Source organism: Pygocentrus nattereri, chromosome 5 (genome assembly GCF_015220715.1).
Source record: "Pygocentrus nattereri isolate fPygNat1 chromosome 5, fPygNat1.pri, whole genome shotgun sequence".
NCBI classification, from domain to species: domain Eukaryota; kingdom Metazoa; phylum Chordata; class Actinopteri; order Characiformes; family Serrasalmidae; genus Pygocentrus; species Pygocentrus nattereri.
This window is the reverse complement of record NC_051215.1, coordinates 47,352,014-47,367,092: the sequence shown is the minus strand read 5'-3', so window position 1 is coordinate 47,367,092 and position 15,079 is coordinate 47,352,014. Positions and strand designations below refer to the sequence as shown.

Here is a 15,079-nt window from a genome sequence, read left to right as displayed (position 1 = left end):
TAAGCAGTAAGGACACATCTGTAATTCTGCCTGTAATTTATGGAGTGCCATATGTTAATAATAAATGTATTTTGTTGCTTTCCCATATGAGTGTGTTGTCCTTTGGCCATAGACCTTAACCTTGCCTGATAAGTTCTCTTTCATCCTTTTTGCCACCATAGTGTTTACAACAGCTTATATCAGGTTCAGACCAGTTTAGTGAGACTAAACATTGAAGTGAAACAAATTACCCAGTTTCTATTCGTAGTCCTACAGAATTGTAGAAAATGTGTCTAAATAGCTTTGTTCCATCCCAATAACCACCAAAGTTAAGACAGTTTCATGTATCCTTTTAATTATACAGTGACTTTGAATTAAAAGCTAACAAGTAAGCAGTTCTACAACATCTACAGACTCACATGAGCTTTATCTAAAACTTTAGTGCACGGAAATTAACTACAGGCCCCTTCATCTCGATATAAATTGACTAGAATGAATAAAAAAAAAAGAAAAAAAAAGACAAGCTTGCTATGTAAGACGAACTCCAAACAAACATGAGCCATTTCTGCATGTAACAATACCAGTCTTCCATTTCAGCCTTCGTCATTCTTTCAGTTCAGTTTAATAGTTTTTGGTATGAGTGAAAGAAGTGACTGCATTAGAAAACTGTGGCCCACAGGAGTGGATGTTTTGGAACAGTGCGTTAATTTCGGATTAAATCCACTTAACGTTGCCACTAAAGAGGAGACGTCAGCGCCTCGTACTGGTAATTAGTGACGGTGCTTAAGATACAAACAAAACTGTGGATCTACATTTAACTCCCTGAGCTTACAACTTGTGTTAACATCTTAACAAATCAGTCAAAATTATGCATGGTGATTATTCTAGGCTATCATAATGATGACAAACTAAAATGTTCACAGAAGAGCAGGTGCACTGTACACGACAAACTGAGTCAGGAAAAAGTCAATCAGAAGTTTAGGATAACAAAAAATGCAAACAAGAAAAAAAAGCAGTTTGAAGAAAATTGAGATTTAAAAAAAAAAAAAAAAAAAAAAAAAAAAAAAAAAAAAGGGACAGGGAGCCCGTGAGCCCGTGAGCCCGCGGCACCATCTCTTGATTGATGACTCCAGACAGAGTTGGATTTTTGGGGTAGTGACTTCTTCACCTGAAGGAATAAGTGAGAGTAAATGTAACATTTATAAATATTCACCATAGGTTGAAATCATGATCTATTTCTAATGTCCCATTAGAACTAACGTCAAACTTCTACCACAGCTCTACATTTAGTCATATGTACAGTCTAAAAAGGCTCAAAGTGGACGGGTTCACAATTTCTATAAACACATACTATCACACACTACAGAAACACACTACCCATTCCTCTATTTACACATACAACCCCAATTCCAAAAAAGTTGTGATGCTGCATAAAAAGTAAATAAATATAAATAAAAACAGAATGCAATGATTTGCAAATCTTATAGAACCATTTTATTCACAGTAGAACATAGAACACATATCAGATGTTGGAAGTGAGACACTTTACCATTTCATGACAAACGTTAACTAATTTAGAGTTTAATGGCAGCAACAAAAAAAGTCACATCTCAAGAAGTTGGGCTTGGCTCAGGAAAAGGCTGGAAAAGTAAGTGGTACTAATAAAAAACAGCTGGAGGAGCAATTTACAATTAACTCACGTGACTGGGTTTAAAAGGAACATTTTAGAATAGAGAGAGAAGCAAAGATGGAAAACTGCGGGTAAAAACTGTAGAACAATTTCAGAAAAATATTCCTTAACATCTATCGAACACTATCAAAAGTACATAATATCATCAAATGATTAAGAGAATCTGGAGAAATCCTTGTACGCAAGGGACAAGGCCGATGGTCAATATTGGATGCTTGTGATCTTCGGGCTGTCTGGTGGGTGCTGCACTGAAAACAGGCATGATTCTCTACTGGAAATCACTGCATGGGCTCAGGAACGCTTCCAGAAATCACTGTGTGTGAACACAGTTCGCAGTGCAATCCACAAATGCAAGTTAAAGCTGTATCATGCAAAGTTGAATCCATATGTCAACATGATCCAGAAACACTGCTGTCTTCTCTGGGCCAAGACCTTTCACCACTAGAAAACATTTGGCGCATCATGAAACAAAAAATCTGCCAAAGAAGACCCAGGACTATTGAGCAGCTAGAAACCTACATCAGTCACGAATGGGACAACATTCCTCTCCCAAAACTCCAGCAATGTGTCTCCTCACTTCCCAGATGTCTACAGACTGTTGTTAAAAGAAGAGGGGATTCTACACAATGGTAGACATCTGTCCCAACTTTTTTGAGATGCATTGCTGCCATCAAGTTCTAAATGAGTCAATATTTTTCATGAAATGGCAAAATGTCTCACTTTCAACATCTGATGTGTTGCATGTTCTATTGTGAATAGAATATGGGTCTATGAGATTTGCAAAATCATTGCATTCTGTTTTTGTTTATATTTATTTACATACGCAATGTCCCAACGTTTTTGGAATTTAGGTTGTAGATGTTTGTTTTGGTGTGCTAAATTAAATATATCCTATGCTTTAACACCCGAGAAACAGCACAAGAGTCAGTGTTGGCGTTTTATTTGCACAATTCCTACTTCAACCAGCTGTACACGAGGGCACCAACGATGACCGCGAGAATGACGCAACACAACGTGATCATCATTTGTTTCTAGAGTGCATCATAAGAGGAAGGAGGAGAAGGTACAGAGGATTGGAAAATTGTTGGAGAAAAATATAGGTGTTTCACAAGAAGGGAAGAGAGGGACCAGCAGAGTATGAGAGAGAGAGAGAGAGAGAGAGAGAGAGAGAGAGAGAGAGAGAGAGAGAGAGAGAGAAAGAAAGAAAGAGAGAGAGAGAAGAAAATGGAGGGGGATTTTAATTTTGGACATAAATGCAAGGAGGATAGCAAGGGGATGGAAGACCAGCAGAGTATGAGAGAGAGAGAGAGAGAGAGAGAGAGAGAGAGAGAGAGAGAGAGAGAGAGAGAGAGAGAGAGAGAAAGAAAGAAAGAAAGAAAGAAAGAGAGAGAGAGAGAAGAAAATGGAGGGGGATTTTAATTTTGGACATAAATGCAAGGAGGATAGCAAGGGGATGGAAGACAGGAAGAGAGAGAGAGAGAGAGAGAGAGAAAAACAATTCAGAAGAAGAAAAAGAAAAACAAAAAGACTGTACAGTCAATAATTCATTTCAGTATCAAAAGTAATTTATATTTGAGTCGTTTTGGCTGTGCAAAGGCATCCAAAGAGAAAAGCATCGATAAAGAAGCCGCATTTCAGCACTAGAGCCTCAGCATTAATATAATTTTGAACTATATTGTTTAGTTTTGGTTTCAAAACACAAATGAAGGGCTAGCAGAATTATGAGTGAGGTAAACCGGTCAGATCAGAATCTGTTATTTCCTAACTCACCCTGCGTGCTTCCTGCTGGAACTTGGCTGCCTTTTTGGTGTCTGCCACTGCCCGCTCCACAAAGCCCACTGACTGGTCCATGTTGCTCTCAATCCTGTCAATCATGCTTCCCTGCAGGTAAAGAATGGTTACAAAAACATTATAAAACAGATAGGTCCTAAAATCTAATATCACAGGCTTAAATGAAAGTACCCACAAAGTGAGTCACTGTGAAATGGCAATATAAAAGTCTAAAGAATTCCACTTGAGTGGCTTATTATTTCAGTCAGATCTTCCTCAAGCAGCATCAAACCCAGGCTGAATCTCAATCATACCGTAGTCTAAAGGAACTACATTTTCTGGCTAATACTTGTTAATATCAATCAATATTAATAATAACAGATTATTTTTAAAAAGTGCATCATCTTTTATGTTGGCTGGCGTATAAAAATAAAAGCAGTAAGCCACTCAATGCCGTGTGTTACTGCAATTTTATCACAGGGAAGGGGTTTATAGGCAACTAAAGTTGTCATATATATATATATATATATATATATATATATATATATATATATATATAAAACCGTCTTTCCTCCTAGCTGTCGACACGTACAGTGCCATGAAAAAGTATTTGCCCCCTCCCATTTTTAACTCTTTTTGCATATTTATCTCTCTTGGATGTTCCAGACCATCAAACTACCAATAACAGACAGATAACCCAAGTAAACACAAAATGCTGTTTTTAAATGTTGGTATCATTTCTTGAAGGAAACATTCTGTTCAGCCCTACCTGACCCTACGTGTAAAAGTACTTGGCCTCTTAGCTACTACATCAACAAGTTCACCAAATTCAGTTGATTATTGGCTTTATTTTCCACTGGCCACGCCCAGGCAAGATTACAGCTAGAACTGCTGAATCTAAACAGCACTTCAATAGAAATTCACTAAGAGCGCATCAGGTGTGTAACTTTTTGGAAGACATGGATCTTGTTACGTCAGCTGTAAGAACATCGTACCAACAGTCAAACGTGGTGGTAGTGTGATTGTCTGGGGCTGCTTTGCTTCTGCAGGACATGGACGACTTGTCATGACTGATGGAACCATAAATTCTGCTCTCTATGAGCAAACCCTGAAGGAGAATCTCTGTCTGTCACTGCACTGAATTGAATTGAGAACCATTTGTCACTGTGCTTTCCACACTGTGAAATCAGACCTCTGCATTTAACCCATCCGTGCAGTGAAACACCCACATACATGCACACTAGTGAACACACACACACTAGGGGGCAGTGAGCACACTTGCCCGGAGCGGTGGGCAGCCCTATCCACAGTGCTTGGGGATCAATTGGGGGTTAGGTGCCTTGCTCAAGGGCACTTCAGTCATGGACTGCCAGCCGAGGGGATCAAACCAGCAATCTTCCGGTCACAGGGCTGGTTCCCTAACCTCCAGCCCACGACTGACACCTAAAGCTCAAGCGCAGTTGGTTTATGCAGTAAGATCATTTTATGATGGCTGGTGTTATATTATAATATTGTATTATCACCATTTTATAAAAGCAGTAAGACACGTGTGTAACCCCTCCCACCCACACACCCACCCACCCTTTTTTGTACTATGGCAAAATCACTGCAATGCACCGACTCTTGTGCCTTATTAAATATTGCCTTATTTAAACAGCTAGATCAACTCCAGCTCCAGGCTACCTGATTCTCCACCAGCATGGCAATGTCCACAAACATGTCATGCAGCTCCTTAATGCTGCTCTCCAGCCGCATGATATCTTTGTGTCTCGCTTCAATTTCATTCAAGGCCTGCTTGGAGATGCCCGAGTCCATGATCTGCATACAATGAAGGAAAGTTGTATGATTATCTAACTCAAGTCTGCAAGCACAACCATGAAAATCAAAATGCACCCATTAAAAAGTAGCTTAAGACAAAGATACTGTAACATTTAGGTTAAAAAAATAAAAAATAAAAAGTACACACCCCTGCTGTGAAGACGGCTGCATTTCCACCATCCAGCATCTCCTCCAGCTCCTCATCAGTAGTGGTTTTACCGGCTGTTGGACAGCAGAAAGAAATTTCCATCATTTGTCACTTAGAAAAGCCTTTGGCCCTGCGTTCATGTTTGTACATACAGTATTTTACATACATCACTGGGTGCATATTGTTTGGAAGTGCGTGACTCACTGATCTCTAGCTGTCTCTGAATGCGTCCCTTGCTCTTCTCTCTGAACTCCACTTGAGCTTCATTGTACTTGGTCATGACTTCCACAAACTTTCTCGCCAGGATAGCATGCTACAAAACAAACAAAAAAAATATATATAAATGATTTTCTTTAAATGGACAGACAGATTAAACAGTGGTGGGCACGAGGCGCATTAACCTCATCCTCACCTGCCAGGCGAAGGGATTTTCATCATCATTAATTAATAAGGATTGATTCATTCAGGGGTGGCCAGTCCTGCTCCTGGAAATCTACCACCCTGCAGAGTTTAGCTCCAATCCTATTTTAACACGACGGATACAGGTAACGAAGGTCTTCAGGGGCATCTGAATAGTAGAGCCAGGTGTGAACTCTTCAGGGTGGTAGATCTCCAGGACCAGGATTGGGCACCCCAGGATTAATCAGTATTCAATTTATTTGTCTTATCTAACATTAGATTTTGTTTCTATGAGTGTTCGGGCATCATCACTGAACATTGCCAATGTTCAAAGAACATTATTAACCATCTTGTCCGAGGTTATGCTGCAAAATAAAACTTCTCCATTGTTGCCTCACTAATTCAGTCAGTGACCACGGCCGTATCAGAAGATGGTCCAGTTTCTCAATTACCTGAGACTTCTTTATTCTCATGTCGGCTGAAACTCTGTCTTCTGCATTGGACTCCAAACTTCGTTCAATGCCTGATCACAAGATCAAGTTTGTATTATCATGCATGGACTACATACTTCAACATATCAGTGAGGACAAAAATAACTGAATTTATAAAAAAATGCAGGTAAATTATTGAGTTATGAGCTACGTGAACAAGACACTAGGGGTGGGCAGTATGGCAAAAAAAATTATTGTAATATTGATATAATAAAAATAAAATAATGATATAATTAAATTAGAATACAAATAAATGATAAATTATATTATTATAATACAAACATTATTTCACGATACACAATATGCATCACGATATTCAGTTTTTGTGAGATGTAATAAGTTACAACAACAACAACAACAACTTTTATTCAATGTTGAACAAAATGCATGGCACTGGATCCAGTTTAACATGCCTTGTAATCACTTTGTAATGAAACGTAACAATAGTGATAAACTATTGTCCACTCCTACAAGAAACTCACTTTTGAGCTTGTTGCGAGCATTGTTGGCTAGTTTTTTGATCTCATTGGTGATGGTTTCCATGTCATCTTGTGTCTCTGAGACAGCGGAGACACAGGTCAGCCAGAAAATGAATGGAGAAAAAAAAGAAAGAAAGAAAAATACAATGAGTAGCCTATACATGAACTATGGGTAGAGGTACATGAAGCAGTAACTAAAAACCAGAAGGAATGGACTAAATCCACAAAAGGTGAAAGGCAGAATGAAAACGAGAGATGGTGAAGATGAAAAAGTAGATTTACTCTGATCTGATGTCGGTGCAGAGAGGATGACGGAATACAGGTGCTTTATCTCAGTCACATTCTCATCAATCTTATCAATACTGGTGCGTATCTCTTCGATCTGATGAAAGTGCACACACACAATGAAAACGAGAGCGGAAAATGAGGGGAACGTTCCACAGAAAAGCCCGATGCTGTTCATGACGTACCTGAGAGAAGAACTCATCCATAAATTCTTTGTTTTCCACCTGGATCTCCACATCCTCGGGCCCCGTATCGGTCTTCTGTCGGGCCACACAAGAACACACAGTCAAATTAACACACAAGCCAAAATACAAGCCCTCTTTCTACGCAACGAAAGGCAAAACCCTCGGAATACCCGAGAAATATCCCAGGGTGTTAGTGGTGGATAAGCTGGTGAGGTGACCATATGCTGTTGGGTGGCAAAGGAACCCCCTTAATCTCTAATGGCTAAAACCCTTCCTGCCCCTCTACCCACCTCTAAGAGGAGGAGGGTTTGTAAATAATGCATGCACCAATTAATGCATTTCGAGTTGGTGGGAGTGTTCATCTCTATTATATGTCACTCTGAAGCATAATCATAATTACATCTCAGGCATATCAGACAACATACATGCAACCATTTCCTAGAGCAGCTTTCTGAGGAAGGAGGGAGCTTTTACGCAGCTGAGACGTCTGGTTCCCATCACCACCACTGTGAACGATTCTGAGTCTTTAAGTTTCCCTAGCACGGAACATCTCGCACCAAGCTACTGTGGATGCGTTTGTTTCTGTCTAAACGGGTTAAACGTGCAGAATCAAACTGTCCTTTGACTTTAGTGCAGCGACGCTGATGCGAGCCGCTCATAACCCGTTATGTCAGCGTGTGCGCTGCGCAATGGATGCGCATCTTCGGGGGTTTGCGTAGAAAAAGGCCAACCTTGAGATTTCGCTGTAAATGTGCCTCTAAAACACTTCATTATTCCTGCTTGGCTTCACAAGGTGATACGTTTTTACGATGACGTCCTCAGCCTGATATATAATTAATAATAATAATAATAATGTGGGTCAATAATGTAGTAATGTCACGTGATGAGTAGAATGGGTTTCTATTAGACGTCCTATAATCAACACAGGCCCTGCTCAAACACAGGTTATATAACGGCGCTGAGCAGTCAAACGGTCCGCAGTAACTGTGGCCCTCATCCGCACGGTAACTCACCTGGAACGGTGCGTTAGGAAGACCCCCTGTTCTCAGAGGAACCTTACCTCTTTCAGCTGGGCCAGGCGGTCTTTCATCCTGCCGCACTGGGTCGGTGGGCCTACTGGCGTTCAAATAGGTGGGCTTTGAGTTAATACAGAGCGCTGAAGACGGCAGGAGCGCTCCGTCGTCAGACGGGGACACCGGTGATGAGCACGAACCGCATCCTTAATTAGCCAGATCTCAGCCGGACGTCAGCAGGGCCTCTCCCCGTTCCCCTCACCGGCTCGGCTGTTTCAGACTGCTGTGTAATGTTTTAAGGTATGAAAAGGTCCAAAAAGCACTACCGACATGGCAGCGTCTTGGCAGACTCGTAGTTTTGCTAAGCCTATCCTCTCAGGACGGATTAGAGCAACAGTTGTGTGCTGGAGAGTTAATCCACGCTCATCGCGCATGCTCAGTGCATCCGCCGCAGCTCTCCGTTACTGCCTCTCGTTTCCCAACCTCTCCGCATCCCTGGTGCTTTTAAGAACTCTATATGTAAATGAGCTCGGTTCTGATTGGCTGCCTCATTATATGCTTTGTTAAAAAATCACTCTGGCTTGAAATACTCGTTATAACGTCAGATTCGAACGGGCGGGGCTTAATTGAGTTAGGCGGAACAGGCAGGTAAACGTAATTAAACTGAATTAAATTAAAGACGGGCTGTTTTTATTTTTATTTTTTTGGCAGCCGTGATTTTTTTCTGTGTGAAACTGATTGATGGAGAACGTGGTTAATATGGTTTTATACAGGACCCTTTTCAAAAGAGGTCTTTTATCGTTACTGGCTTGGCATGGTAACAATATAAGAACCTTTTTTGGTGCCATATAAATCCATCTTATTCATTGTTCCGGCTGCCTTGTACGCAATATTTTAATATAGGAATGCACGTCCAAGTGGTCACATCTCCACATTTAGGCTGTTTAGACACGTGAGAGGAGCAAATATGAAAATGCCTGGTTAATGTCAAATACTATGCAATCTATACATTTAAGCCCATACACTATTTAAGCCCATTAAAGTCTGCGTTTAAGCTGTTATGACATCACTACCACCACAGCACTGACAGTGAACATTAGGGAAAAAAAAAGACGTCACATGAGACTATAAAGCAACGCTTGGACAGAGCATTAATTTATTCATTATTTAGGGTCCACAAGCATTTATACAGTTCTCAAGGACACACAAACCAGTCTTTGTATATGGTATAATGAGCAACTGAAGTCAGGGCTTGAATGGTTTCATACTGCAACACATCTTGCATTGATTTTATCCTCCAGATGGACAGACTGAAGGGGGAGAAAACAAAGGGACAGAGATGGCAGGAAGTTCTGGTTGTATTGAAATGAAAAGCTCACTTTTTGACCAGGCAGTGGTGCCTCACCCATTTTTGTACCTACCTAACTGTAACTACCTGCCTTTGTACTTAATGTGCGTTTTTGTATTAAAGGAGCAGTTTGGCCATGTTTCTAATAGAGAATGAAAGAAAATGATGTAAATGGCATCTTCCAGATTCCACTCCCCATTAGCCCTGTTAAGCATGCGCGGTCAAACCGTTCCTTTAAAACACGCCGACTCGCTGGAGTAAAATTTCAGCCTCTAATAAACATCTCATCTGACGTCTCACCCCGAGACGAGCTCATGGCCGAGTGTGTATGCCACGTGTCTGTGTGGTCAGTGAGCACATCTGGACAGTAAGGGTGAGGGTGTGTGTGAGTCAGTCAGTCAGTCAGTCAGTGTGTCTTGGTTTTGTATTGATGTGCAGTACACAAGTGCCACGGTTTTATCAGATTTCACAACAGAATTGAGACATGTATGATGAGACATGTAGTACTTTGAAGGTGGAGTGTCCTAAAAGTACCGCAGCATTAAGTCTTAAACTACTAGAGTATTTAAAACGATAAATCGCATCACAATGGAATATGTGTTACAATACTTTGGGCCACCCAACACTGATTCAGTCAATTCTAAAGCTGAAGGAAAGTCAGTCCAGGTTCAGTCAGTCAATGTGTATACAAAACAGACAGTCTGTCTGTCTATCTATAGAGGTAGTCAGCCTGAATATTGGCAGCGATCTCAGCCTCCCATTTGTCTCCATTATTGAGCAGCTTCTCCTTGTTATAGAGCAGCTCCTCATGGGTCTCTGTGGAGAACTCAAAATTAGGCCCCTGAGAGAAGGAAAGAGAGATAGACAGGGAAGAAATATGCTGTTTAACCATTTCTGAAAATGTGTAGCCTCTCTCATGACCACACCATGCACCGTAAGCATACAACCAGTATTCATAATGCTCTAACAAATCTGCCAGTAGCACATGAAGCGATTAATGATTCACTACAGCTCACCTCTACAATGGCGTCCACAGGGCAGGCCTCCTGACAGAACCCACAGTAGATACATTTTGTCATATCAATGTCATAACGCGTTGTCCGCCTGCTGCCGTCAGCACGAGGCTCTGCCTCAATTGTGATGGCCTGATGAAGGAAAGCAGATAAGTCCGTGTGTGTACATGTGGTGGGGTAAGTCCAAGGGTAATACAACCCCCCACCCCCCCCCGCCCCACCCACTTTCGGCCTCTCTTATGACGAAAATCTAATCTTGCCACATCTAATATTCTGACATTGGATAACAGTGATGTACGCACTTATATGAAGCGATACATTTCCTCTGGGGTAAGGGATAGATGTTCACTGGAGCTACATCCACTCACATCTCTTCAACTAATAAGTTCATGTCTAATAACCATTTACACTTAAGTAAATATTGAATGCTATCTCTCTGTCACTGTTATGATTGTTGCAGTAATAATAATAATTACTATTAAATGTTTACATAATATGAACATGTAATCACAAACCTATGTAAATAAATCATCTTATTATGTCATAGCTTATAATAGTAATGCAGTGGAATCAAAGATATAAACTGATTACATTTTTTTTGCAGAAATAACTAGAAATTCTCTGACACATGAATTATACATTTCATAAAACTTGGATGACAAGCAGTGGAAAGTGCAGCCTAGACACAGTGATGTGAACAACCACATTACTGTAGTCAGAAAATACTATAAGTGTGTAAGACACACCTTGGATGAACATTTAACACCACTTGGATTTTCCACTGCTTTGTTGCCTTGTGAAAAATCTGTTGTCCCACGTGACCAGAAGTCTGATATTAAAATAACAGATAAAGTGATATAAACTCACAGCTTAACCACGTCCTCTAAATGATCTGAATCAGTGTTCAGACAAGCTTAGACAACACATGGGTCCAAATGAAAGGTAATACTTTACCTTCGGACACTAACAGGTGAAAGTTTGCATACCTGAGCCGGGCAGATCGCCTCACACAGCTTGCAGGCGATGCAGCGCTCCTCTCCAGAGGGGTATCTACGCAGGGCGTGCTCTCCACGAAAACGTGGGGACAACGGGCCCTTCTCAAACGGGTAGTTAATCGTGGCCGGCTCACGGAATAAATAACTCATGGTCATTCCCAAACCTACAACATGACATGGCACGGCGTGATTTTCAGGCATTTGTAAAAGACAGAAGGCTGTAACTTCAAAAGGATGATGCTACTGTAGATCTGTGAGATCTGTGAAAAAAAGATGAAAACGGAAAAGTTCAAAGAAGGTAGCTGACCTCGAAACAACTCCGTCCACAGCAGAGTCTGAGCGGCTCGGTCTGTGATGGACTTCATATCTGTGGGAAGTTCCTGAGCATTCACATATTCTACAGAGAAAGAGATAGAGAGATAATTTATTAACACTGTACAATACTAGAAAGGGTAAACTTCGAGTCCATCTAGAGATGTGCTACACTTACTGAAGCCCTCCCTGTGAGCAGACAAACTGAGAGGACGCACAAGGTTGTGGCCAGCTATGAAAGAGCCTGCAGAGAAGAAAGAAGATTCAATGAGGCAAAAAAAATCTGCAACCAGCAAAATGATTTCAGAATGACAGTATTTGCACCAGCAATACTGAGCATAACCAGCTGGAGCGACAACTAAAATCGGACTGAAATCTGATTTCGGTATAGGAAGCTCATGTACCATAGGAATGTATTGCATTCAGACGTGGATACTGATGGTTTAAATATATTTTTCACTAGACACAGGTGTTAATTTAAAACATGTATATTCGATAAATGAATGAATGGGTGTCTCTATGCATCTGATGAGCGTACCTGGCCGGGACACTGAGTACAGGACACGTAGCGCCGCAGACATCCCGCCTGAACCTGTGCGCTATGGAAGAAATACAGATACTAAGTGTAGTGGTAGTGAACAGTAGCAGCCTTTATTTGTTTATACTGCACAGGCTTGTGCTCTGGTGGTCCGAGATAAGCAGCTACAAACAACACTTTGCCTCACCAAGTCTAGTCTACAGGTGTGGATACGAGAATTGCGAGTTAAACCGAAAACAGCGAAGCAATTTCTCGTTTGAGCGCTCCATCCAGTTTCCATCTCCAACGAGCGATGTGCGGATCGACACCGAAATATCGATAATTCCGATACCAGATCTTTATGCTCTAAAATCGATTCTCAAATCAAAATATCGATGCTTTTGATACTTCAGTCATTTGAGGTAATGTATATCATTAACAGGAGCACAGTGGAAAGTAACTAAACTATTGAGATCTTGTCTAAATGATACACGGTTGGTGGGAACTACTTTTTCTTCCGCCTGGGTAAGTGCGTAATGCGTAAGCACAGCGGCACGCGGCTCAGTCGGTCCCTCAGTAGACAGACGCAATGGCAGAGTCATGTGTGGAGCTATTTCAGCTCCACAAACAGCCAAGCTGTGGTTTGTAATGTTTGTGGAAAAACGTTAAGGAGTGGTGGCAACACAACAAGCCTTGTGAAACACCTTAGGTCAAACCACAACACAGAATACGAGGCATTTATGATGAGACGGACAGAAGAGGAGGGCACAGTGTCAGGCGCTATCCAGGTACAGAGGGAGAAAATGTGGAGGCTTTAAGCGGCACTAAGCACTGTTGCTGTTGTTCAAATGAATAAATATGGTTATGAAATAAGTAAAGAAATAAATACATGCTTCAACAAGTCGCTGCACGAGTTCAGCTTGGAGTAATGTGCATCACTGAGATAATCTCACACAGGCAAAAAAAGCCTAGATTTATTCAGGTAAGGTTTCCTAAAGAATGGATCATTTAAAGTGGATTTCATAGACCAGGTGTGAATAAATTATACAGAGCAATTGCGATAAAACAGCCATGGTGCACTTTGAAAAACATATATTAGAAAACATGGATAAAAAAAATCTTTTATCCATCAAATATATCTATTATTATTTACAATCAGTCTAATTCCGAGTTTAAAATAAATAAATAAATTACTCTTATGTCTTGTATTATTTATGAAGCTATGATTTGAAATACCCTTCTTTTTTTTTTACATTTACCAGATAAATTCGGTATTAGGTATTTGCACAAAGTATCGGTATCGCCGATACCAGCCTGAACTTTACTCAGTATCGGATCGGAAAGGAAATCGGTGGTATCGAACACCACGATCTCCAACTGCTCGGCGAAGGTTTGACTGGCATGGAAGGAAACACAAACACAACATTGGTTCCGCTGAACACGATCCACTGCTGTCTGGCTCGGTCGCGCTCCCGAGTGCTGCTTTACATCGCAGCGTAAATGGTTTTAAGTCAGTAAAGCCCGTCAGCGAGTCACTGGATAACACACTTCGTTCAGCTGAAGTTGGGATCCAAACGTTTGCTGCCTCTGCGAGGACGGGCGGTCAGTTCTGTGGAAGCTAACCGCTAAAACAGCGGCGAATATACGACTAATGAAACTTCTGAGCAGTGCAGTCGTCTTTCTAGTGCAAACGACGCCAATTCGAGTGAAAAACAGTTCCCAGGATGTAAATAAGAGCCCAGTTTTCTGCCTTTAGGTTAGGTTTGTAAGGCAGTGAGCTGCATTAGCCGCTGAGCAGCTACTGCGCTGTCAAGGACTTTCAATGTCTGCGGCGCTGCTGCTCACACGCCGAAACATTCGGCCTATTCGGACCGGACACCGCTCGGCGGCCTGGTACCCACACATTTTACCGGGCGACCATTTAAAAAGACTCCCAAAGGCAAAGCCGGACTGAAGGAGTGGTGAATTAATCTCATTGACACTCACCGAGTTGTCGCTATTTGGCCTTCTGAACCAGAACAGCGGACGATTTAGGAAACGCACATGCGCAGCGCAGGAAGAGCGAGTCGTGACCACGTGACCCACAGGCTTCTTGGTGCTTTAGTAACGAAAATGGGTCCAAACAGAACCAGTAGTACTGAGAGCTGTATATGGTGTATATATATATATATATATATATATATATATATATATATATATATATATATATATATATATATATATATACACACAGTACTGTGTGAAAGTTTTAGGCATCTAAGCAAATTTTTAAACAATTTCCCTCAGCAGTGAGTTTATCACATATTCATAATTCAAATAAACATCAAAATAATAAAAAGTAACAAGAATTTCTTGGGTCCATATTTTTCCTTGACACCTTCACAGCCGCCACAGAGACTCGTTAATATCATCAATTACATCATGAGCTCAATTTACTGAGCACTGATTGGTCAAACCAGGAGCTGCTTTTTAACTACGTATAATACTGGGCTTCCTCGAGGAGCGGCTTGGAGATGGGTAAACAAACACACTGACATCCAGAGAATCACTGTTTATTATATATATATATATATATATATATATATATATATATATATATATATATCCTGTTTATTTCAGGAAATAAACACAAACTAC

At 41.0% G+C, this 15,079-nt stretch overlaps 2 protein-coding genes across 4 annotated transcripts; both read right to left on the bottom strand.

The window, feature by feature from the left end:
* Positions 1–312: 312 nt before the first annotated feature.
* On the bottom strand, positions 313–8,716 carry zgc:165520 (uncharacterized protein LOC571872 homolog). 3 transcript variants are annotated; one of them, XM_017710195.2, is made up of 11 exons: positions 8,305–8,716; positions 7,245–7,319; positions 7,057–7,156; positions 6,778–6,852; positions 6,257–6,327; positions 5,610–5,718; positions 5,406–5,479; positions 5,123–5,257; positions 3,440–3,550; positions 2,627–2,700; positions 1,059–1,147 (listed from the first exon to the last, which is right to left on the bottom strand). In XM_017710195.2, exons 1-11 carry the CDS (start codon positions 8,332–8,334, stop codon positions 1,144–1,146), a joined length of 858 nt encoding a protein of 285 aa, XP_017565684.1. In that variant the 5' UTR covers positions 8,335–8,716; the 3' UTR covers positions 1,059–1,143. The 3 variants fall into 3 exon arrangements, with proteins under 3 accessions (XP_037394758.1, XP_037394759.1, XP_017565684.1); XM_037538861.1 differs by lacking the exon at positions 2,627–2,700 and having other exon boundaries at positions 313–1,147; XM_037538862.1 differs by lacking the exons at positions 2,627–2,700; positions 7,057–7,156 and having other exon boundaries at positions 313–1,147.
* A 667-nt stretch (positions 8,717–9,383) lies between these two features.
* Positions 9,384–14,545, bottom strand: ndufs8a (NADH:ubiquinone oxidoreductase core subunit S8a). Its single transcript, XM_017710187.2, has 7 exons — positions 14,429–14,545; positions 12,464–12,524; positions 12,104–12,169; positions 11,921–12,010; positions 11,605–11,777; positions 10,622–10,750; positions 9,384–10,446 (listed from the first exon to the last, which is right to left on the bottom strand). Exons 2-7 carry the CDS (start codon positions 12,504–12,506, stop codon positions 10,315–10,317), a joined length of 633 nt encoding a protein of 210 aa, XP_017565676.1. The 5' UTR covers positions 12,507–12,524; positions 14,429–14,545; the 3' UTR covers positions 9,384–10,314.
* Positions 14,546–15,079: the final 534 nt, after the last annotated feature.